We start from the raw sequence: 23211 nt of genomic DNA, 5'->3' as shown, positions 1-23211 counted from the left end.
TGACTGATGTTTGGACACTTTGATTTTACAGGATTCACTGAGCTGTATGGAGATGATGCAGTGATCATAGTTATGTGATAGAGACCTAAGAGAATAAAATCGATTGGCCTGTGATGCGTCAGATTCAGTAGTCTGGCCTTGATTGTTGTAATCAGAGTGGTCGGTTGATTTCAATAAATCAATTGAATATGTCCTTTTGTCTTTCAATTATGAAGCATTATGGCATAAACCCGGGCAGATAATAAGCAAATTATTATGGTTGAACGCCCTCCCTCGGATTCCAAACAAATTCACCAGCCTATGCATAGTTCCCCTTTCTCTCAGACTGTTCCCCATTCCGAGGCTTGGTCGATCAACTCAATTTCTTTAGCAAACTACTGAGCAGCATCTAAATATAAGCATCTTGGACTCAAGTGATCTGAAATCCCACATTTCTATATAATTACTCAATGCAAGATTCACTGGCATGCCCAAAACACTTCTATGCTGATGATCTCACAGTAACACGAAACTTCATCTTGCTGGTGGATCAATCAGTGGAGCAAATGGAACAGAGCAAAAGAAACATGAAACACTGAACTTGTTGCAGAAAGGGAAAAGGATAGGTTCATATATCTGTGCTTGTCTGCACTTCCATCTATGTTGAGCATATCAGTATGCCCTCTCATTTGAACTGCGAGATGTCGTACCAATGCAACAACGGCAAGCTACTCCGGATTCAAGAATTTGGGCTCTGCACCCTGCTCTTCCCAAACGAGTTGAATACGCCAAATCTGAAAAGATTTACTGTTATCAGAAGAGCAATTAGCATGTCCACGAAGGAAATTAGACAACCGCCCTAGATGAACTTAGGATTTATTTTGGTTTCTAACTTGCCGGGATTAAGCCTGAATGCATCTAGCCACTCCTAGAGCATACCTTATTCCGAAGTTGAAAAGTTCCCAAGTGCATCCACCCTCTTAGTCAACATTCCTTACTTGAAAAAAGCCATCTAATTAACTCGAACGGATATCGACAAATGTCATAAAGAACGCCCATTTTCCCTTCTTAAGGATATGCACGGAGTCAGATAGATTGTCGATGCCACCGGGGACTGTTATTTCCATCACTTTGGGATTCGAAGGCGCCGTACTCGACATCCCCGCGGCACAATTCCGCAAAAACATCTTTTGATTTCGTATGCTTTGACTTCAAACCATCACCAGGACGAAAATTTCTCCGGATCAAGTTGTAATTAGATCATTGCTTGAAAAGGTTTTTGTCGATGATCGCATGTGAAGATTACATGGATTATGGTCCTCAAGAATTCTAGCAGCTTGTTGTATTGCGTTAGACGAAGCTTGCATGAAAAGGGGGTCGTTGCACGTTTCGAGTAATATAGCTCTGATTACTTGAGAATTGTGTTAATTTGTACTTTCACATGCTTATTAACATTATTAGTTTTACCTAGGCTAATAATCCATGCGATTTTGAGGACCCTTTAGTCATAGATGTCAAAGCCCGGTCTTTTTATCAAAATGAGTGGAAATGATCCGTATCCTATTATAGTATAATGCCCACTACGAGTGAGGAAATTTCTAATACACATCGGTGCCGTATAGTCTCTTTTTTCACGGCTCTTTTACACTTGGTTAGGTCGCAAAAAATTTTACGTCGTGCTTTTTGACATGGAATTATTTAATCTTGGAGAAAATATTACACGTATATATTGCACTCAACACCATGGAAAGAAATACTTAGTCACCTCCACATTCATCTTGTTCATTCGAAACCCTCGCTCATCAAAATTTTCTTCTTCTTTTGATTCAATTAAGTTTGAGGGTAGTCAAATTGCGTATCTTCTTCATCGAACGTGGTCTACTGTACAAGATATTGTATTATCTTAGTCAACAAAAGTTGATTAGCTTGAATTGACATCTAAATTCTGTGCCATATCATCAGGTTGGCAGCTGGTCACACCACAAGTGGTGATCATCCACTTCGGATTGTATTGTCCATCATGAGGTCCAACCAGACGCTTGTTGTCTTTGTAACAGCGTCAAGATTATATAATGACTCAATTTAAAATACAAGAGCATGAAGATATTCACCAAATAATACTACGCATAAAATTATGTGTTTCGTTTAATAAACTCGACCCTACGTGGGAGCGAGCTTGGCGAACTATAGCATACCTTAATTTATTCAAATCTGGACATCCTGAGAAGTAGTCAATGTTCTTTCATTGCGTAGAGCTTGTCTATCATCTCATGAGCTAAAAGCGCATTGGCAAGGCCTTCCTCGTAATAATAATAATAATAATAATAATAATAATAATAATAGTCTGTAAAGAAATTTTAGGTCTATGTTGTGTAATTTCTTGTTCTTGACAGACGTTGTCGAAACTAATAATCATCCTAACATTATTTTTTTCTTTAAAGTCTCGATATTGAGTTCTTATTCTTGGAGATTAGACATATAATCCCACGAAAGATGAATATGAGGGCCTTAGGTAAGCCCTTCTTGTCCTAGGCCCATTCAATTTCGCATGCGAAGTTTAGTATTCTTTGAATCAAGCGCACCTATTGAGTCTGGCCAGAATTGGGTCTTTTAGGGTATTGGATTGACACGTGACACGAGTCTAACATTGCATTATGTGGAGATGGCATATGGGTCCTAGGGGAGGGCATCGGACCCATCTCTCAAGGTTAGCAACCTTTGCTTGTCATCCATCTCAACTCTTGAATCTCCTACATTTCGTATGAAACTCACTTGATCTAAAGATCAAGCGTATCAAGTCATCGGATGCACCACACTGGTTACGTCTAGTAAGCTAGTAATAAGCATTTGAGCCCTTAAAAGATAGGGTTTTTTACAAGGGATTCACGCAAATCAAAGGTTAAGATGCCTGCTTGTAATTGGGGCAGGTATACGGTGTTGGCATGTCGTAATTGTGTTTGTAGTACTTGTCAATTTGTATTGGCATAAAATATCTGAAGTTTGATTTTTACATACCAAATGACGAATTTAACATTTGAGTGTATTAATTCGTGTCAACACATACATTTAGGTGTATTATGTCTTGTCATATCCGGATTTTCTCTATGTAATTCATGTTTTATCTCGTGCAATGCAAATGGGTCTGTCCAGCATTGCCAATCCTACTTGTAGTCTCATCATATCTATCTTATGCATCCACCCTAATGAATCTTCGACTGCTCCTTGCACGATGTCATTCTTTGCTCTTTGTTTATTTTGATTTAGGGACACAAGACAATTGATTTGCAATGACCTTGGGAGCTGTAACCGTTTGTAAATGAGGCCGGTGTGTAAACAGGAGGCCTAGAATCTCCAAAGTGTAGTTACAACTGTACTTAGTATAATAACTACTAATGGCGGTTATGGTTGGGGATTATATATGATGGCGTGTAATTATCATAGGGAACGCAATCATCAAGAACAAATGCCCGACGTACTTTTTCAGTTTATCAATATTAATGTCATTCAAAATTTCTGTCATTTTATAGTCCTTTACTTTTAAATTTATTGTTCATTTTCTCCATTACACCAATTCAACTCTTATCTGAAATCACCATTGATCGACCCCATTTAACAAAAAACTAGAGATCAACATGTGGTGAAATGCTTTTCACTATTTGGCTCAACATCCATTTCTAGTGAAACATTAACTTTAGATAAATAAGTGTCAATTCGTGTCAATATACGAAGTTACGCGTTTAGTGTCATGTCATATTTGGATTTTCTTTCTGTTATTCGTGTTTTATCTTGTGCAGTGCGAGGGGACCGTGTCTAGGACCGCAAATCTTACTTGCAATCTCACCATCTCCATTCTTATGCATTATCCACTCTAATGAATCTCCAACTAGTCCTTGCACCATGTCAATATCTGCTTTTTTGTTTCTTCTGATTTAAGGACACAAGCCAATTGTAGTGAGGTGTGAACATGCAATTCGTTCTATGAAATTAATGTCGAGGAATTCATGGGAGAAAATGGAGGGAAACGTGGGGATGTGGCGAGAATGCCAATGTTGACTAGTTCTTGTTACTTCTGGTGGCTGTTGAAACTCATCCTTGACGGATGAATAATGCCTAACTTTAGCGGATATGACATTTTCCTCGGGACTATTCTGCGAGACTTTTGCCTTAGGACAAAATATTGACGCAACATGCACAAGATAAAAGAGTTTTGTGATGAATTTAGAATCAACCCTTTTAACGTTTTGATTGTATATCAATTGAGTTTTTTCTTTTACCTTTTATTTTGATCGATTGAATCCTTATTTTTTTAGAACAAATTCTATAATCAAGTCCTCAACTCGTAGTCTATGAATTGCGGACCTCGGAAACCCTACGTGGCTCTCAAGTCCGTGGCCACTTGGCATTTAAAAGGGCTAGGTGGGAGACGCCTAAGGTTTTCTAGCGTTGGAAACAAATCGACAACAAGTTGAGGATTTGGTCGTACTTCTTTTTCCAAAGCTAAAAGTTTTTTGTTTTTTCATCTGTAGCTAAAAACTAAATCGATCAAAACAAAACGTCAAGGCCTAAAAGGTCGAAAGACTAAGTATTGATTCTTCACTTATCCCGATAAAGAGAATAATGAGAGTAAACACTATTCGCTTGAAATTGACACGAGTTGAAAAATGAAAATTCCATCATATTAGTCAAAGCTTGAACAACTTCAACAAATAATATAAAGTACAAAAATCATCGACTAGAAGAAGAAGATGACACGGCAAGGATTGTTGTTTCTACGTTAGAGTTTTATGAATGAATGTCTTTCATGCACCTGTTAAATGTACTTACCAAAGTAATATTTGATTTTCAGAATATCAATTGTGTATATTACGAGAACGGTCAATCTTGAAAATAACAATACTTTTTTATTTGATTGCTTAACAAATGTCCTGGCATGCTTAATCAACAAGCTCCTTAAACATAATATTATACTAAACATATCTCTGCAGGTATTTGTCTTATGTAATGCTAAAGACAAATGAATATCCTAGATCAAAAGCAGGCCATGGATAATGTCAGTTCCTTCTCAACTTGGAATCTACTCAAAGCGCCGTGGGATCTCCAAAAAGATCCCCCAAATAAAGGCCAAAAAGTTGTTTTTCCGTTTTTTGTATTCTATAAAGTAATTATAAGTTCTCATTGGAAGCAAACTGGAGGACCACCATGCTCTTTGCACAGAGTCCAATGCCTGATTTTTATCCAGACCCCAAATCTCAAATCACATGTTAATCTATCCTCATGGTAATGGGGGTTCCCAATGTGTCTTTCTTCTTCTCAATGTGAACCATATTCATATTTTCCAATTTCCATAATCCTTAAATAGGATTGGAGTCCCTAGGAAGGAGCTTCCTTAGTTGATACAACATTAGATTGCAGATCATGGACACCACATTTTATGGTCCTGTGTCTAGGACAAGTAGGGGCAATTTGTGGATTGGTGGGAATAAATTAAAATTAAGAAGAGTACCCTTTTAATTATAACAAAAAGTTCATAGAGAGCCCCACTAGTTATTCCCTCTTCAATTCCTCTCAGGAACAAGAGGGCACCATCCAAAGGATCAGCAGAAGTTGCGGTAGATTCATGTGCTGTTTCATCCCCGTGGCCAATCAAGCAAGCTCGTGCAAATTGTTTGATTCTTCTGTGCTCCCCCATTAATGCCTCTTCATCAAGTCTAGCTGTTCTTTCCATGTTGGAGGAAAAAATTATAAGGATGTAATGTACCTTTTATCTTTTATATCAATGTGTTAATTAAAAATAGATATATTTTATGTGACGGCGAACAATGCATCGTCTGCAGCTCAAAGGTCTCTACCCTTCCATTCCTTAAGATAGATCGAGAGGAGTGATGATGATTTGCATGATGATGGATGCCAGCGGTTTGAGTATGCTTAATATGTGCCTTTAGCGGTCCGTACACCTTTCACAAGTAACCAAATATGCTATAATTATGTAACTTTCCACGTTGCAAATATTTAAGTTGTTCTATGTCGGAATATCTTGAAATGGGGTTTTCTTTTCTTTTCTTTTCATTTTCCAAAGTCTCTCGAGAACCCCTCTTATCTCTACTAAAGGCAATCGGCCACGACGACCCAATGCGCATGGCCATCATTTGGTTGGGCTTAGACAATGAATTTGGCCCAATTAGAGGACCTAAGCAAGGGGCAATTAATTTTTTTTATGGGAGTATAACTTTTTTTTTTGGCTTTCTCTTCATTGCAAATTAAATAGAAATTGAGGTACATATGGCTGTGTATCTTGAATAAGATAATATTTGAATTATTTGATAGTTTCGTATCAGCACGCCATTATGATGTAACGGTCTTATGATAATAATTTCTGTAAACCAACGGCCTAACTCTAGAAGACTATAATCTTTTGCTATAAACCAATCTCATAACTCTAGGGTGATAGCTCGAATATAAGGTCACATAGGATAATATTCATCACGCTATGCATCTGGGGCACACTTTGAATTAGACCTGATTAATGGGCAAGCCGTACTATTTTGCCTTGAATCATTGCCCATATCTGCCCACGATTAAGAAACATATTAATTTTTGGGATATATATACTAGAAGTCTTAACATTGTCGCGAAAATGCAATTGGGGCCTAAAACTTGCAAAAAGTACAATCAATTCCTAAAACTTGTCAAATTGATTCAATCGAGTTATTCCGTTAACTCCGTCTAATTTGGCTAATGGAAAATGGTGATATTTATCCTACATGGTGATGACGTGGTTAAAACGATGTCATTTTTGTTCAAATATGATTTTTAATATAAATTTATTTAAATTAAATTACAAAAAATAAGCTTAAAAAAGGGAGGGAGAAACCAAGCTGGCGATGATGGCTGCCGCCGCCCCACCCTGGCTGGGAAGGCCACCAGCGAGGGTGCGGGATGGCTAGCAACTTCTCGTCGACCATCGGCGAGGGCATGATGAAAAAATTTGGTACCTTCCCTACGGTTTGAACACTTCTAGTGTAGAAGGCGCTGCCATTCTCAGAGTCGCTGGCAAAATTCACTCGATCTCACGATAGTCATACTCATATAGGGAATCCACAATATTGGTGGCCGGATCATCGCTTCCGTACAACCACCGTTGAGTCGGTCTTCTAAGATTTCATTTCCAGGTAGTCTAAGGCGGCCGCCACAACAGAGGACGACCATCGTTGCAATGGTCCCTATCGGCCCACTCTCTCATGCAGTGGTTCCGGGCAATCATCCCCAATGCCGTTGTGTCCAACAAGGGCTGCACGCGCACGAATGCACGTTTACTTTCACAAAACGAAGTTTGCCTCCTTACAAATCACGTCTTTCTCCGCGAGCTTGGTGCACACATACGCTCCTTGCATACCTCAGCGGGTTGTGGCTCGTGTCTATCCGCTCCTACCGCGCCGATTTCCGATAATATTTTTCCAAACACAAGATAACGTAATACTATATACATGAGATCAAGTGGATTCAACTAGACGCAACGTAAGAATTAGAACGGGGGCAGCATGTAATCACCCCCGAAGAAGCCGTGGACTTTTACTTGGACTTGCAGCTTAATGCAATGCAGCCGAACACCATTAAACTATAAAAACGAACAGGTGGCAAGCGGATCCTGGCCGTCCATCGAATGCGACGGCTGCGATGGGCGTGACCGGTGGCGGTGCCGCCGGTGGACGGCTTGCACGACGTGAGCCGTAAGATGGCTGACCAAGTGTCCCCGCGTGCAGATCAACACCCTTGTGTCATTTCACCAATTTAATTATACATTATCGCAATTATCGTTTATTATTTTTTAAGAGTATTTTTATTTGGGTTTGATCCGAATTTGAATTTTTTTTAAATTTCGGGGCGATCGTCAGCAGGCATGTTCGCGAGACCCTCTTAAGTCATGATTTTGAACAATTTTCAAGTATTTTAATTCTGTGTGGGGGTTATTAAATTGGCCATGATTTGATGAATTGGTCATTGATTTCGAAGTATTCTAAAGAACGGGTCTGCCTCACATGGGAAGGATTCTTCTTCAAGAGAGGACAAAATTGTGCTTGTATAGTATATTTTGCTGGGAGAGAATCCCAGTTCAATTTGTTCTCTTGTGATGAGTGTGTGTATGTGTGTTGGCTCCATCTTCTTCTTCTTCTTCTTTAATTTTTTCTTTTTTTTGGGGTTCTATAATTATTACTTTTTGGCTTTTTGATAAGGTGTGTTGGCTCTTGTCATGCAGGAACGTGGGGCAAGTGTTGTCTGGAGGGAGGCCAATCAATCGTTTCAGGACTAAACTTTTGGGTAATTTTTTTAATATTTGGATGGGCCATATCTAATCTCAGTGATAAAAGAGAATCCATAAAAAAAAAAAAATTTGGGTGCATAGGAATCGGTCATTAAAGAAGGCGTGCATTAAAAAGCCACACAAAAAAAAAGAAGGGAAAGAAAGACAAACAATCAAGATCATGTAGGGACCAGTTTGGTGTGTTATTTAAATTGGAACTCCCTTTGTAACCAAAGAAAAAGAGACATTGAACTTCCTTTGCTAAATGTGTATATATGGGAGTAGGTATCATCGCGACGGTTGGTGTGTGTTGGTCAAGGCTGACTTCCAAGTGGTTTGGAGTCCCCTCTTGATCACCCGTTCGATCCTCCAGTTGCTCCTCGATCTCGAGAAGTCCTAGATCGTCCGTGGCGTAAGTTCGACTCATGTACCAAGCGTAGGGATCACTCTGATTTTACTACAATTAGCATCTAGCCCATCCTTCACAACCTTTTTTTACTTATCAAAATATAAGGGTAGCCTTTTTAAACGGCTTCTTTTCGACCCTTTTTTATAGAAGCAATTTTGGGGGCTTGACTTGACTTAGGTTCTTGGCATTGGCTATTTTATGTGGCTGATTTTGAGATGAATCAGCTCTAGCTTGATCATTCCGGTCTTTCTCCTACAAAAATATTCAATTATTTATCAAATAGTCAGCATATAAATGTCGAGCTACATACTTTGTACTTTCATCATATTATAAGTTTACGTGTGATGGTGAGTGGTAAAAGTTAAACCATAATATTTCAGCTTGTCAATTATCTCACAACTTAGGTTTCCTGAAAATAATATGAGTTTTGTTTCTTTATACATCTACATACATCTACATGTAAAAAGAAAATACTTTTAGCAACATATATTGGATTTACATTTATCAGTTTTTTTTCGTAATTTTACTAACTTGCAGATGAAGAGGTTTGTTCGGATACGTCTAACTAATTAAATTGTGAAAAACATAAAAATCTCTCTCTCTCTCTCTCTCTCTCTCTCTCTCTCTCTCTCTCTCTCTCTCTCTCTCTCTCTCTCTCTCTCTCTCTCTCTCTCTCTCTCTCTCTCTCTCTCTCTCTCTCTCTCTCTCTCTCTCTCTCTCTCTCTCTCTCTCTCTCAAAAGGCTTGAAAAAGATTTGAGACATGAGAGAGGGGGACGATGTTGTCGGAGAAGGACTCTCGTCGCTATCCGATGCTTATTCATCGCTCGTTGTTACCTGGAATGTGGAGGTACCGCACTATAATAGCTAAACTAAGAGATAGAAGAGAAAGAAAGTTTTAGTTTGTTTTATTTTTTCTTGTGATTAGTCACAAATAAAAAAGAGAGTTCAATAAGCGAATAAAGAGCCATGAAAAAGCCGTGTAATCCCAAGATCATCTAACTATCCTTTGAGGAGAAAGTATGTTGACAATAACTAAATGTGCATCGAGTAGATTGTACATGTTTGAAAGTTCGATACTGTACCGCAATTAAATCGGTGTCCTAAAAGTGCTTTGTAACATTACACCTTCATTAATCAATGGTGTTATGTGTCCGAATTTGTTTAGAGCACCCAACTAAATCCCTCTAGTCACTACAGTCCCTCATTGTCGAGATTGAATGTATTATGGAGCTAGCTTCATCAAATTTACTGTGGTTGGGCTCCACCCCAAAAGAAACTTCCCATGATACAACCTTCTTGTTATTTTCTTTTCCCCTGTTTTGGTGCTAGCCAGCCACAATGAATAGGGATCCTTCAAAGATGCAATTTCGCGTTGAGGGTTAACCAACAGTAACATGACCCTCGTTAGAATGCAAAGGACATTCCCTATCATGGCCTAGAAAAGTGCATCGGGTGAATGGAAATCCCATGTTGAGTATAAAAAGACACAGTTAATTTGCTTATAGCCAAGGTCCACAGTTCCTAATATTGACCTGTTCGGAGCTGAAGTGCTAAGCTCTATAAGATTTTGGCTCATCTTGTCTTGCTTGAGTAAGCTTTTCATCAATAAATCTACTTACACTTACAAATTTTTTCTTTGCCTTTTGTACTTTTCTCATCAAATTACAAAAGATAAAAAGGGTGTAATATGGAGTCTATAAATTTTCGATAAAGATTGACTGAAATCGAAAGTAAACGTTTGGACGGATCCACTAAATGCCATCTTACAGGTTAATCAACGCTACTCTTATTTTAAGGTCTTGTCACCTAAAGTATGGTCCATCCAAGTTGATAGTTATGATGAATGCATTGAGTTCTTGTTCTCATGTGCAGTGGAGGTTTGTGGCCTAGAGAGGACAAAACCCTCCATGTTTTAAAAAAGCAAAGGAGAGAGAGAGAGAGGCAGAGAGAGAGAAGAGAGATTCTTAAAACGTCTCATCAGAGACAAACAGCAGATCGTGATTCTCTGAACGATCATTGGAACATTGAAAACCTCAATCCTTTCTTTAATCATTGCAATTCTATGGGCACTAAACAAAGTCTTTAATTCCATAAAATGCATAATTACAAAATCAAGAAGGACAAAGAGCACAAAGACAACACATATGCGCATACGTATACATACACACCCATACTGCAGAACTGCAGAGAGAGAGAGAGAGATTTCAGTGATGTTCAACATGAAATGAGATCATTACTTTGAAAAGGTCAACCGGAGTCCATAAAGAAATCTCAAGCTTGGACCAACTGTAAAGGCGAAAAGCATTTGACCAATAGCCGTTTCTTCAACCTTCCGCGCTCGCAAAAGACGAGCCCACAAACCCTTAAGAAAGGAGAAAAAGAGGAAGGAACTCCTTTTAGACCTCTGAAATCTTATATTTTGTCCTTAATCATGCCGACATGATGGCTCCAACACTTTCCTCTCTACATGGATAAGATTGAAGATGATCTCCTTTTGCTGCTTAATTAATTGTAATCCTTAAAGCCAGTTTAGTATATCTTGGCCAAAAAATTAAAAAGAGAGAGAGAGTCGGTTTGATAAATGCATCTTGTAAAGGATGTGATTAGGACACATTAATTAAGTTATAAACATAATCTTTATAAGTGCATTGAAGAAGTACCACTAAGGTGGTAGCTTAGTCTGGTGAAGAGTTACTCCAAAGTAAATTGTGATCAAAGGTTCAAATTCAAATCTTGCGAATTTGGAAATTGAACTTTGAGCCAACCTGCACCAAAAGAGGACTTTTATACAGCTAGCAGTTTCGGTGCGATTATAATGATGGCCGCCCTATTTCAGGAGGATAAATTTTGAAGGTTAATCCGTGACCTCTAATGCATAGTGGTCTGATAGGGGAAGATGCAACGTCTGACTCGATGGATTCCCAAGCCAAACATTCCGTGGCAGGGTATGAAACCGATATATTAACACCTAGGAAAGGCTATGTTGGGAAAATAATCAAACAGTTGGGAAGAAGAATAGAATGAGATTTTGAGACATGATGACACTCTCTTTAATGAATTATTTGCCCCACAGCGTTGCTAATAGTTATTAGCAAAAATTCTCTAGGATATAACAAAGTCTCAACGAGAATACCATGTAGCAATTCCGGTATTTGCCCAAGAACTCTCAAAAGGAAATAATTAGAAGCAATTGCCGTAGTTTTTAAAAAGAAAATTTGACCAAGACTTTTATGAGACGGAAAACTGAGGAATTTATTTAAGTCTTTAGAATAGAAGCAACCATTTGGGAAAGGCTGCAGAGTGAACGGATACTTTCTCAAAAGACATGTTGAAAATTCGAATTAAAAATAATAACATATTTTTGTTTTTTATTATTTCGAATTTTATAAATTCTTAAAAATAATTAGTCATTGTTCAAATATTAGGAAGTTATGTCCGAATAGACACAACCTTTCAAAGGTTGTAAGAGCGTCTAACAACCGTTAGGCAAAAATAATAAAATTCGAAATTAAATAATAAAAAAATAACCGTAACTCTATTGCGAATAGTCATATTGTTTTAATAGGACACAAAGGTTGTTTTATAATTATAAATTAAAATTTTAATAAATAAAAATAATAAAATGAGAATTCGTGCTAATTATGATCCGCAGGCAAGGGTCGCCCTTGCCGGCGTCGGGCGAGGGTTGCCTCGCCTGGGCAAGGGTGAGGTTTTCCCTCGCCGGATCTGGCGAGGGTCGCCCTTGCCCACCCAGCCTAGGCGAGGGCCACCATCGCCAGCGTTAGGCAAGGGCCACCCACCCCTCGTCGGGCAAGGGTCGCCCTTGCCAGCATCAGACGAGGGCGAGGGTTGCCCTCGTTGGATTTGGCAAGGTTCGTCCTCGCCCACCCAGCTCAGGCAAGGCGACCCTTGCCTCGGTTGCCCTCGCCGGCGTCGGGCGAGGGTCACCTAGCCAGCCCAAGCGAGGGCGGCCCTTGCCTGACGCCGGCGAGGGCTGCCTTCGCCTGAGGCTGGCGACCTCCGTCGGCCCCAGCGATGGCCAACGGAGGGAAGAGAGGAAAAAATGAAAACGAAAACGAAAATGAAAAGAAAAAAACAAAAAAAGGAAAAAAGAAAGAAAAAAATTCAAAAAAGTAAAAGACGAAAATACCCTTTGGCCGGTGAGGTTAGGTCCTTATTTGAGATTGATATGGCTACTTCACGATCTTATTTGAGACAAGATTCACTCCATACCCTTATTTGAGAAAATGAGGGCACTTCAAACCCTTATTTGAGACAAGGTCCATTTCGGGTCCTTATTTGAGAAAATAATTCCACTTCATGCCCATTTTTGGAATTTTCCCAAATTTGTTTTACAAACAAACTTCCAACTGGCTGTACTTTTCTTCATTTAAAAGGTTATGATCAAAGTTAAGCACTCGAAGAGGTGTTATTGGGATGTCCTTCAATTCTTCTTGCAAAATGGTATATGGCATATCTAGCAAGAATGTGTGGACCTCTTTCAAGAGGATCATACATCGGCCTGTTCTATGAGGATTTAATGTTCTCTATAGCATAATCTATACATGAAAATTGCAATCTTCAAACTCATGAGCAAGTATTCCATAAACTATTAGATTTGGTCAGACTCGCATGGAATTCACCATCTTCGACGGTTCCTATTCAATATGCATTATACTCATATGATTATTTCTCCCTAGCTCACACAGGATGTTATTATTTCAGTGACTCTCAAATACCACGAACGCTTAATTATAAATTCCGTGTAAGCCAGAGAAGGAGAGAATAATGCAGGGTTATTCGCTTCTCTTGGGTTTGTGATAGATAGGAGTAATTTCCAACAATTGCCTTAACTATGTACTTTCATTATGAAGGAAATTGTCTAAAATGTCATAAACTTATTGTACGAAAGCCAATTCAATCGTAAACCTTTTAATTTTGCTAATTTAGTTCTAATCCTTTTGACAATTTGCCTGTTTAGTCCTAAACCTTTTAATAATTTGTCAATTTAGTCCTAAACCTTTTATGATTTGTCAATGTAGTTTTTATAGCCAAATATCCAAATAATAGGTTTAGGATTAAATTGGCAAATCTTCAAAAGTTTTATAGCTAAATTGACACAATCAAATGGTTTAGAACTAAAATGGAAAACTGTCAAAAGTTTAAGACTAAATTGACACAATTGAAAGATTAAGAATTGAATTGGCCGCCGTACAATAAGTTTAAAATTTTTGTGGGCAATTATGCCTTGCATTATGTATGATCCTAGACTAATACAAATCCTACTTGGCTGCAAACTAGTCTCGAAATGGGTCAATTTACTAACATCTCCTTTCAATATCAATGTTAATGAACTTGAAAACAATCTATTCCATACCATAATTTAGTCAACGAATGTACTCGTTGTAGAAAAATCCCTCAAGTCCACCGGCATTTTGAGTCCAATGCACTATACAACCCTTAGAATTGATGGGTATCACGTGAGATACAAATGATCTGCTGTTTGTAATATGCTACGCTAACATATACCCAATAGACTCCATAATTGCACCTCATCATACAATATCGACCTGCATTAGATAAACTAAAGTTGCATTGAAATAGCGTGAACCACTTGGACAATTTACAAGAGCATTATGATACTTATAAGCGCATAAAATCTGTCCTTTCTCGAGTTTGGAAAGCTATTTAGAGACCACAAAATGCCTCTAGGGCACTCTAGCATAGTACATTAGAGGCTTTCACATTTCTTGCTTTTGCAATCATTATGACTTCTACCACCTCAAGGGTTCAGATACTATTTCTATTAAAATTTGCACCTCCACAAATTTTGTGACAATCGTCAAAAGTGGTTGCCCTTGCAATTAGTGGGAGAAAAAAAGTGGACTCTTTCCAAACAATTAAGTGGCAGGGTCTTCACTTTTTTCCACTGGATCATATGTAGAACAACTATTTGCATCAGATTCCTTATAAAAAGAAAAGAGCAGACTTTTCGCTACATGATTGATTCTGTCAAACACTTCGATATAAAAATAAATTTATCTAATATTCATTAAGGTTGGCGCTATTTTCGTACCATTTTTGGTTAAAACACACCATCCTTCTATTAACTGACCAAATTACCTTTCAATCATAAAATTTGGATAAATATTTCTAACTAATATTAGCTCCCACAGACACAGTAAAATTAATCCCATAATCTCTCTCCTTCACACACCACATACGTGCTAAGTTTCCAAATTGAACTAGTTGACTTATCATATCCTTTTGAATCGGTGAAAATAATGTCAATTTGAGTTGTTATAAGATTGTTCATTTGTTTTCTTGTTTAAGTTATAAATGATCTTGATGAAAGTCCGAATCTAATTACAACGTCTTCCTATTAAAATGTATACTTATTGGTGAAAAAAAAATGAGGACATGATTCACGAGCAATATTAATAACTTTCTTCATGGTTGAACAATAAAATAAAGTTTGGCCTTGATCTTTCTCTTTCTCTGTTTTTTAATCTTTTTCTAGTCTTTATGTATAACGATTGGAAGGAACAAGTGAATTGAAATCCCGAATTGCGTTTCTAGCTGAAGACATATAGGGGTTTTGTTTTTGCTATTTTGGAAGAAAAAGTAAATTGTTCTTTTCAAGCTAGGTTCAAAAAAGAATAAAAAAAGATAATTTTGAATAAAACCAAGATAGGAGAGTAGGAACTCATATGTTATTAATCCGCCTAAAAAAGATATTAGTAAATATTAGTACACAGTTAATAAAGTTGAAACTTAATTTAGTCAGTTAACATAAAAGAAAGGTATGTTCTAGCCAAAAGAGTGTGGCAATAGCGCCGCCCTATTAATTTGTTCCACACATTTCAGACCATAAGATATCAATGATGCATTGGCCAAAGAAGTCAAATTCCATATTACCATGAATGGAGCTTCTCTTCTATTTTTCTTTTCTTTTCGCAGTCAGAAGGGATGAGAATTACCATTTAATGGAGTGAGTGGGATACAATATGATTTCCCAAATTATTTTGTATCTCATTCTTTTGTTTAATTTGTGGTCAATGAACACACCAAAACAAGTCAACGTCATATACTTGTCTTGACTTTATGTTTATGCCATACATTTAGGTTTGCCCAACTTCTCAAAAATATTACTAATTAAGTAGTGAAAGAGTGAGAATATTAATTTGGAGTGACAAAATACCCGACCAAAATAAAAGATTTGGATATATACATGCTCATAGCAGCAATATCTGAATGTTTCACTTCGATTTTATCGTGAGGATTTTGAGCGTATATTATAAGCTTCCAATACACTTACTGAATCGTACATCTCATCCATTTTAAATAATCCGCTATAAATGCATGTTGGCCAATTTCTTTACAATTTAAGCTTTTAGGAAAAATGAGTTGTCTAATGTGATATCGGAGCATTGATCAAGGGTTCAAACCCTAACACTCTTATCGTGTTTATTATTCAGGCTATTTTATTTGTTTTCCTGTTCCATCGTAATCTTGTTAATGTAGTTTCGTCCAAAACCTGACTTGCACGCATAAGGACCAGCTTGCACAGTAGGGGGAATGTTAAGTAATCAATCTGCTATAAATACATTATTGGTCCATTCTTTAACAGCTTAAACTTTAAAAAAAAACGATTTGTCTAACACGTTGTCAAAGCAGAAGGCAAGAGTTCAAATCTTGATACTCCCCTCGCAAATTCATTCCTTGTGGTAGTTTCACAATAATTGGTTCACAAAAAATAGGAGCTATGCCCATTTCATGATAACAGAGCTCAATTGTGCACGTCTAGGGGACCGGCTTACATACACACATGTAGTTTCCCTCCTTTAAATAGTTTAAATATTCGGGACAAATGATTTGTCTTACACAAGGGATAGTTTGCATAAGAAAGAAAATTGAATTTTTCATCTGTTGTGGACGTATATCTAGCCGCTCTAAGTACAAATAAGTTTTCTTGATCTAACACATCGAGAAAGTATCTAATGATTAACTCTCACATGTCACATCATCAATTGCGCACCTTGTAAAAGTCACTTTAATTGAACTTGATAATTAATCGTGCGAGATTCTTGTGTCGACCATGTCACCAAAAGATTATCTTCCTCGCCACGGGCTTAAGGATAAAACCCTAGCAAAGGACTTAATCGATGTGAAGCGACAATCCTTAATCCGAGACCAGAACCCTCATCAACATAGGATCAATCGTCAGCAAGTACTGTTTAAACTAAAGGAAAACCCTAGTAGATGATATCATCCACGGGTGTAGAGCACAACTAAATTTTACTGTGTCATTTCTCAATGAGTTAATTTCAATGAAAAGTTCTTGATAACCCTAGGCCGGCTAGCGACTAGGAGTGCTTTATTTATTATTATATTTTTTTGTTCAACAGTCTCAAAACTGTAAATCACTTCACAAGGAAGAAACGTGCCGAGTAGAAACGAGACGTTTCCGAGAAATGCGGCTACTTGCCGCCCCTTTACTTTCTTATCACTTCATTTCGAATAGTGGACTTCCCCTTTATCTTTGGGGAGCCTTTTTAGCTAAAAACCCTGAAATGGAATGACTCTTGAAATAAACCTAATCAACAATAGTTAAATTTTTTTTTAAATAACAGTCGAGATGCGCAAATGCTGGCTTGAGCAGCACATCACCCATTGTACAAAAATAAAACAAGAATAACCAAAAACAATTAATACTTATGTAGTATATGTGAGTCTCTTAGGTTCCAACCCATAAAAGATCCAGCTATATGGAGGTTTAAGAAATATTTGGCGAGTCTCTTAAGCAGCTCAAAACCTTTCACATGAGCGGTAATCATGATCAAGAGCAGTGTGCGCACTGTTGATGTGATTCAGATAGAATAAAACATTGTCTCAATCTCGATTTCGGTAGATTGCTAGATATAACATCATCAGTTCATAGATCTACAAGTCTATGAAGCGACCTGCTAGGATTGAATTCGTGCTGTACATATTTGGCACTTATTTAACCATTTTTTTATAGGGGAGATTGTTAGCGGTGCTCTTATTTTTCTATGTACTTTAGGTATTTAATTATTCTCTCCATTTTGCGTATGAAGGCTAGCTGCTTCGTGGGAAAAGTCAGCGACCCTCTCTCTCTCTCTCTCTCTCTCTCTCTCTCTCTCTCTCTCTCTCAAACACCATTCTTTCTTTGTTTCTTCTTGAGAACACCATCAGGTTCAACCTTCAAAAACTGTTTGCTCTTTTGCTTCCTGATGACCAAAACCCCCCACATCTCTCTTCATAGCGTCTCAGTCTTCAGTCCCTCCTTTTTGTTTGTTAACTTTTTTTTTTATCAAAAACATCACAATAGCTTGATCAAGCATCCAAATAACCAACCTAAGTGCATGTGTCTCTTTTACTTGTGTTTGGTACACAAAGGTTGTTTTCTTTCTTTTCTTGGTTTGGCCAAACTAGCTGGGGTCAAATGAAATCATTCCCCTCTTACTCGTGTCTCTTGCATTAAGAATTATGTGCAGCTTGTCCGAGCAAGATCAAATCATGGACAACTACCACCAAGGCGACCTTACCGACATCGTCCGAGCCAGCGGCGGCGGCATGGTCGGCGAGCCTACTGTGGCGACCAACACCTGGCAGTTCTCCTCCACGGATAGCCCCGAGAGCTTCTCGTCTGCAATAAACGAGAGCAGCATCCCGCATAACTTCGGTGATCCCTTCTCCAACATGCGAGATCCGCTCCTCCATGACATAAACCTGCCGAATTTGGGCTTCTTGAAGCCGGCAGAGATGGTCAGCCCAAGTTTCGAGGGTGCAGGCGATTTTAGCAGTAACAGCGGTGTCATGTATGCAGCGCCACCAATCGAAGATGACTCGAAAAGGCCTTGCAATATCTTCACGCGGATGCTTCAAATCACTCCCAACAAGCTCCCGATTTCGCCATGCGACTCTCCAGTTATGGCTGCTTCGCCCCCGGGAATCAAAACCCCGGGCCTGGTTCCTAGTGACATGATTAGCTTGAGCGGCTCGAAAGGTTGCTTGGTTGATAACTCGGCGATGCAGATCTCGTCGCCTCGAAACCCGGGTATCAAGAGAAGGTGAGATGAGATTATTATATACAATCTTGGGCAGTCCGTATGGCTCCGATCAACTAAACCGATAATTAAAAAGAAGACTTCGAAATCTGTGTTTTGCTAATTTGCATTAGTATAGATACTTCTTTTAAGTTTTGTTTTATCATCATTTATTGGTGGTTTTACACATGATGATACAACCCTCTGTGTGAATGAGCAAAGCTTTCTGATACTTAGGAACTTGAACTTTCTATGAAATTTAATGTCCAGATCTAAAATGAAGCTCTCGACAGCTTATGTGTCAACGCATATCTTTAGTATTTAGATCGTATATGAGACTCTCGGCAGATCAAATGTGTAAAAGGATTAAGATGAAGGGTTTGAACTCACTCAGAAGGTATTTAAGTAAGTTATCTGCAACTTAGCTTCCAAATACTATAATTTTCCAGGAATTATGGTTGAATACAAAGATTAAGCAAAGTGATTACACTTACCATAATATATACTGCCTTCAGTTTTTAAGAATGACGTTCAACCTATGACTTAACAAATATTCAAAAGCTGATAATTTTCGTTATGTTGACGCCTGAGTTTCTCTTCTCTATTGATTGACAGTATTCTTTTTCGACCTTTGAATTGTAAAGATCAATTTGTTCATGTCTACCAATTGTCCAGGAAGAGCCAAGCAAAGAAGGTGGTGTGCATACCAGCCCCAGCGGCAGCGAATAGCAGGGCGGGTGGCGAAGTGGTTCCCTCAGATCTGTGGGCATGGAGGAAGTACGGTCAAAAACCTATCAAAGGTTCTCCTTATCCGAGGCAAGTTTGTTAATTCGCATCATTTTCACCGATGAAGATGTCCCGGCCATGATGATTGTGATCGTCGAGTTCAAGATCGTCCTCTTTTTTCTTTCCGCTTTTCTCTTCGCCTTTTCGCGAAGGTTATCGGATTGAAACACATTTTATCGGTTTACATAGATTTACGAAATGGATCTATCAAATGAATTTTATTTGGTAGACTGGGATTCCCTTATATTCGAATGCAATTTGTTTTGTGATCATAGGATTAATTAAATGGAGATCATCAGCAAATCAATTTTTTTAATGACACATTCCAAATTGAATCATTGAGCGAACTTGAACTGCAGACTAGATTAATTGGAAAATTTTGCCATATAACTATATTATTTTTTTGGCAATTTTTGTGTATCCAGGGGCTATTATAGATGCAGCAGCTCCAAGGGGTGCTCAGCACGAAAACAAGTTGAGCGAAGCCGGACCGATCCCAACATGTTGGTCATCACCTACACATCTGAACACAACCACCCATGGCCGACTCAAAGAAATGCTCTCGCCGGCTCGACGAGGTCATCTCAACCATCAAAGAACAACAATGTGACTTCCAAGAACTCCCCAAACTCCCAAACCCAAAACCACATCAACCCCAAGGAAGAGCAGAAGGAGAACATTAATGACGGCACTATCCCCACGGAACTCCCCGGCGAGCCAGCAGCAGGGGCAACCGCTGGCGCATCTATCAAGGAGGAGAATGAAGACAAGATGGACAGGCAATTGGAATTCGACGACGAGGAATTTGGCGATGGCCTAGGCCACGGGTACAGGCCGTCGATGTTCGACACTAACCAAACCGATGACTTCTTCGCGGACCTAGGGGAGCTAGAGGCAGACCCTTTGGATATCTTGTTCAACCAAGGGTTCTCAGGAGATCATGGGCATGAGAAAGGGGACAAGGCCTTGGACCCTTTCAGTCTACTTGATTGGTCAGATAACAACAACAACAATAACAACACTTCGTTCAACGACATGAAGAGGGGTTTATAGCAAGGCCATGACTCCAAAAAAAGGAGCTTTATAGCACTTGTGGGTGTAACATATCTCTCAATTCTTGGGTTTTGGTCTTTTTATAAACCCTTTTTGTGTCAAATTACAATGGAATTTCATGTGGATGGAATTTTTTTTACTATTTCTTTTAATTCTTTCGTATAATTCACCTTTTGTTTTCTTCTAGTTCTGGTTATTTATCAGAACTTGGGATGTCAGCTTGAGATTAGGGGAAAAGAGTTAAAAAGAGAGAATGCTGGGTGATTGGGAGCAGATGAAGAGCCCAAAGGAGAGACGCCACGTTCTCTTTTGGAATATTGCGGGTGTGTGTGGATGGGACAGAAAGCTGAGGAACAGAAGGTTTGAACAGTGGAAACAAGTACATCCATCCACAGACATGACTGGAGATAGTGATTTGAGAGAGAGAGAGAGAGAGAGAGATGGGACTCACTCCTCAGTCACTCACCCTTTTCTTTCTTCTTTCAATTCAATCTTTCAAAGTGGGAAAAATAATTCAAAGGACCCCCCTTTCTCTTCTCCTTCTTCATCATATGGGTAATCTATGAAATGAGAAAAAAAAGGAAAAAGAAAAGGGAAGACTCCGCACTTCAATGAGCTTTCGGTATAGATTACAAAAGTGAATACAGTTGATTGAAACACATATAATATTTTATACAATTGACTTGACTGTTCCTTCCCTTCAAGTCTTCTCTGGGGATGTGTACCTTGTCAAAGAAAAATAGATGTGCTTCGGGTTCCTCAGCTTTCTGATTTCTTTAATTTATCCGCTCAAGTTGATTTGTTTTTCTTTGACGTTAATACCACGAAAAATTTTAAAATAATATATTTTTAATAAATTTACCTTAAATTATTATTTTGATCACAAAAAACTCTAAACTGGTACACCTGTTACAATTTTATTCCGAACTAATTTTTTAATCATAAAAAATCCCAAATTTGTACACCTGTGACAATTTTACCCTCAGTTAATTTTCATTAAATTTTACTGTCAAATTATTAAGTTTAGTGACACGTGGTAGTTGACAGATGTACCGGTTTGGGGTTTTACTGCTCTATTTGTCACAAGTTCACCAATTTGTGATTTTTCGTGATATTAATCCAATTTAACGGACACTAACGGAGGGTAAATTTGTCACAAATGTACCAATTTGGGGTTTTTAGTGGTCAAAAAATTAGTTCGAGATAAAATTATCACAGGTGTACCAGTTTAGGGTTTTTGGTGGTCAAAAAATTAATTCGAGTAAAATTGTCACAAGTATACAAGTTTGAGGTTTTTGGTGATTAAAAAAATAGTTCAAGGTAAATTTATCACAGGTGTACCAGTTTAGGGATTTTTATGGCCAAAAAAATAGTTTAAGGTAAAATTGTCACAGATGTACCAGTTTGAGATTTTTCGTGGTATTAACCCTTTTTTTTCTTTTTTGGATTTATGTAACTTGAATATGAGTGATTTATTTTTTAAATGAGAAAATTTGCTGTTTGATCTAGCATTTCTTGCGCAAATGTTTATTTCACTAGTATTTTTTCCCCTCCCACCTTAATTGCACATGATGAAGGATTTCACCAGTTTATCTGCAGATCTGGTTGTCTTATTTGCGTGCATGTAGGTGACATCCACTTGCAAAGGACTAGATATGCTGGAGAGTCTATCTCATTAACAATTTTATAATGCTAAAAGTACTAACATTATCGTTGTTATTATCGTCGTCGTTATTGTTATTATTATTATTATTGCGTCTGATACTCATTCGTTATTTGAATATAGAGCATGCACAGTGAATATTTGCTTAAATTTACCACATGAATAATTAATGCCACATAAATAATTTTTAGCATTAATGTTACAGATGGGACATATGGCTGTCATTTACATCATTTTTTGCCACCAATGTTACTCATCTACAGAAAAATTCTTAACCTAATCCGAATTATTTTTTTCGCTTCTTCTCCCTCCCCTTAAAGTCGGGTTGTGGCGATGCCCGACTAAGCCAACCAACTTGTGGAGAGAGAGACGTGTTTGGTTAAAATGAATTAATAAAAAATATTTTCATCATTTACGAAAATATTTGGACATAAATTGTTGTCGATAATGAAAATATTTTCAATTGATTAATTATTTTTAGCGATTCAAGCGATCATTTTTAGGAAAATGTTTTCCAAATTATTCATTTTATGTGAAACAAATGGAGTCTAAAGTATTTGAAAATTGCATGAATTTTTAGACTAATTTCAAAATGGCCATCATATTTTATTTTGTGAGTCCGTGTGGTATTGACGATGTTCAAATTTGGTGCGCATACTTTTATTTGTAATAGATTTGGTCCCTGAATTAATCATTGATCTTGAAAGATTTTAGGACAATTTTCAAATTTTCCATCTAATACAATCAGAAACTTCAGTATGCCAAAGATTAGCATGTGATGTCTACGAGTTACAATTAGTGCAAAACTCGACGACTTAGCAGCGATTTTCGTACATGGTCACCAGTTCAGAACTTCTTTCCAAAAATTTGGTTTATTAAACCTAACCGGATCATTACAACACTAGGCTTAGGTCATCAATTTTCCAGTATTCATTCCATGTAGAAGCCACA

At 38.0% G+C, this 23211-nt stretch overlaps 1 protein-coding gene across 1 annotated transcript; it reads left to right on the top strand.

The window, feature by feature from the left end:
- Window positions 1–17838: 17838 nt before the first annotated feature.
- LOC115692154 (probable WRKY transcription factor 14) lies at window positions 17839–20780 on the top strand. The gene is made up of 3 exons (XM_030618917.2): window positions 17839–18782; window positions 19434–19574; window positions 19970–20780. The coding sequence occupies exons 1-3, from the start codon at window positions 18199–18201 to the stop codon at window positions 20595–20597; spliced, it is 1353 nt and encodes a 450-aa protein (XP_030474777.2). The 5' UTR covers window positions 17839–18198; the 3' UTR covers window positions 20598–20780.
- Window positions 20781–23211: the final 2431 nt, after the last annotated feature.

Source organism: Syzygium oleosum, unplaced genomic scaffold, assembly GCF_021117445.2.
Source record: "Syzygium oleosum isolate NSW1041296 unplaced genomic scaffold, Sole_v2.1 Sole_v2.40, whole genome shotgun sequence".
NCBI classification, from domain to species: Eukaryota; Viridiplantae; Streptophyta; class Magnoliopsida; order Myrtales; family Myrtaceae; genus Syzygium; species Syzygium oleosum.
The sequence above is the reverse complement of the archived record's forward strand: the minus strand, read 5'-3'. Positions and strand labels throughout refer to the sequence as shown.

Bases quoted from the DNA above. Each gene is read 5' to 3' on its own strand.
- LOC115692154 (XM_030618917.2), top strand. From the start codon at position 18,199: ATGTGCAGCTTGTCCGAGCAAGATCAAATCATGGACAACTACCACCAA. The intron at 18,783-19,433 runs GTGAGATGAGAT...CCAATTGTCCAG, and splicing joins AACCCGGGTATCAAGAGAAG to GAAGAGCCAAGCAAAGAAGG. The intron at 19,575-19,969 runs GCAAGTTTGTTA...TTGTGTATCCAG, and splicing joins AAAGGTTCTCCTTATCCGAG to GGGCTATTATAGATGCAGCA.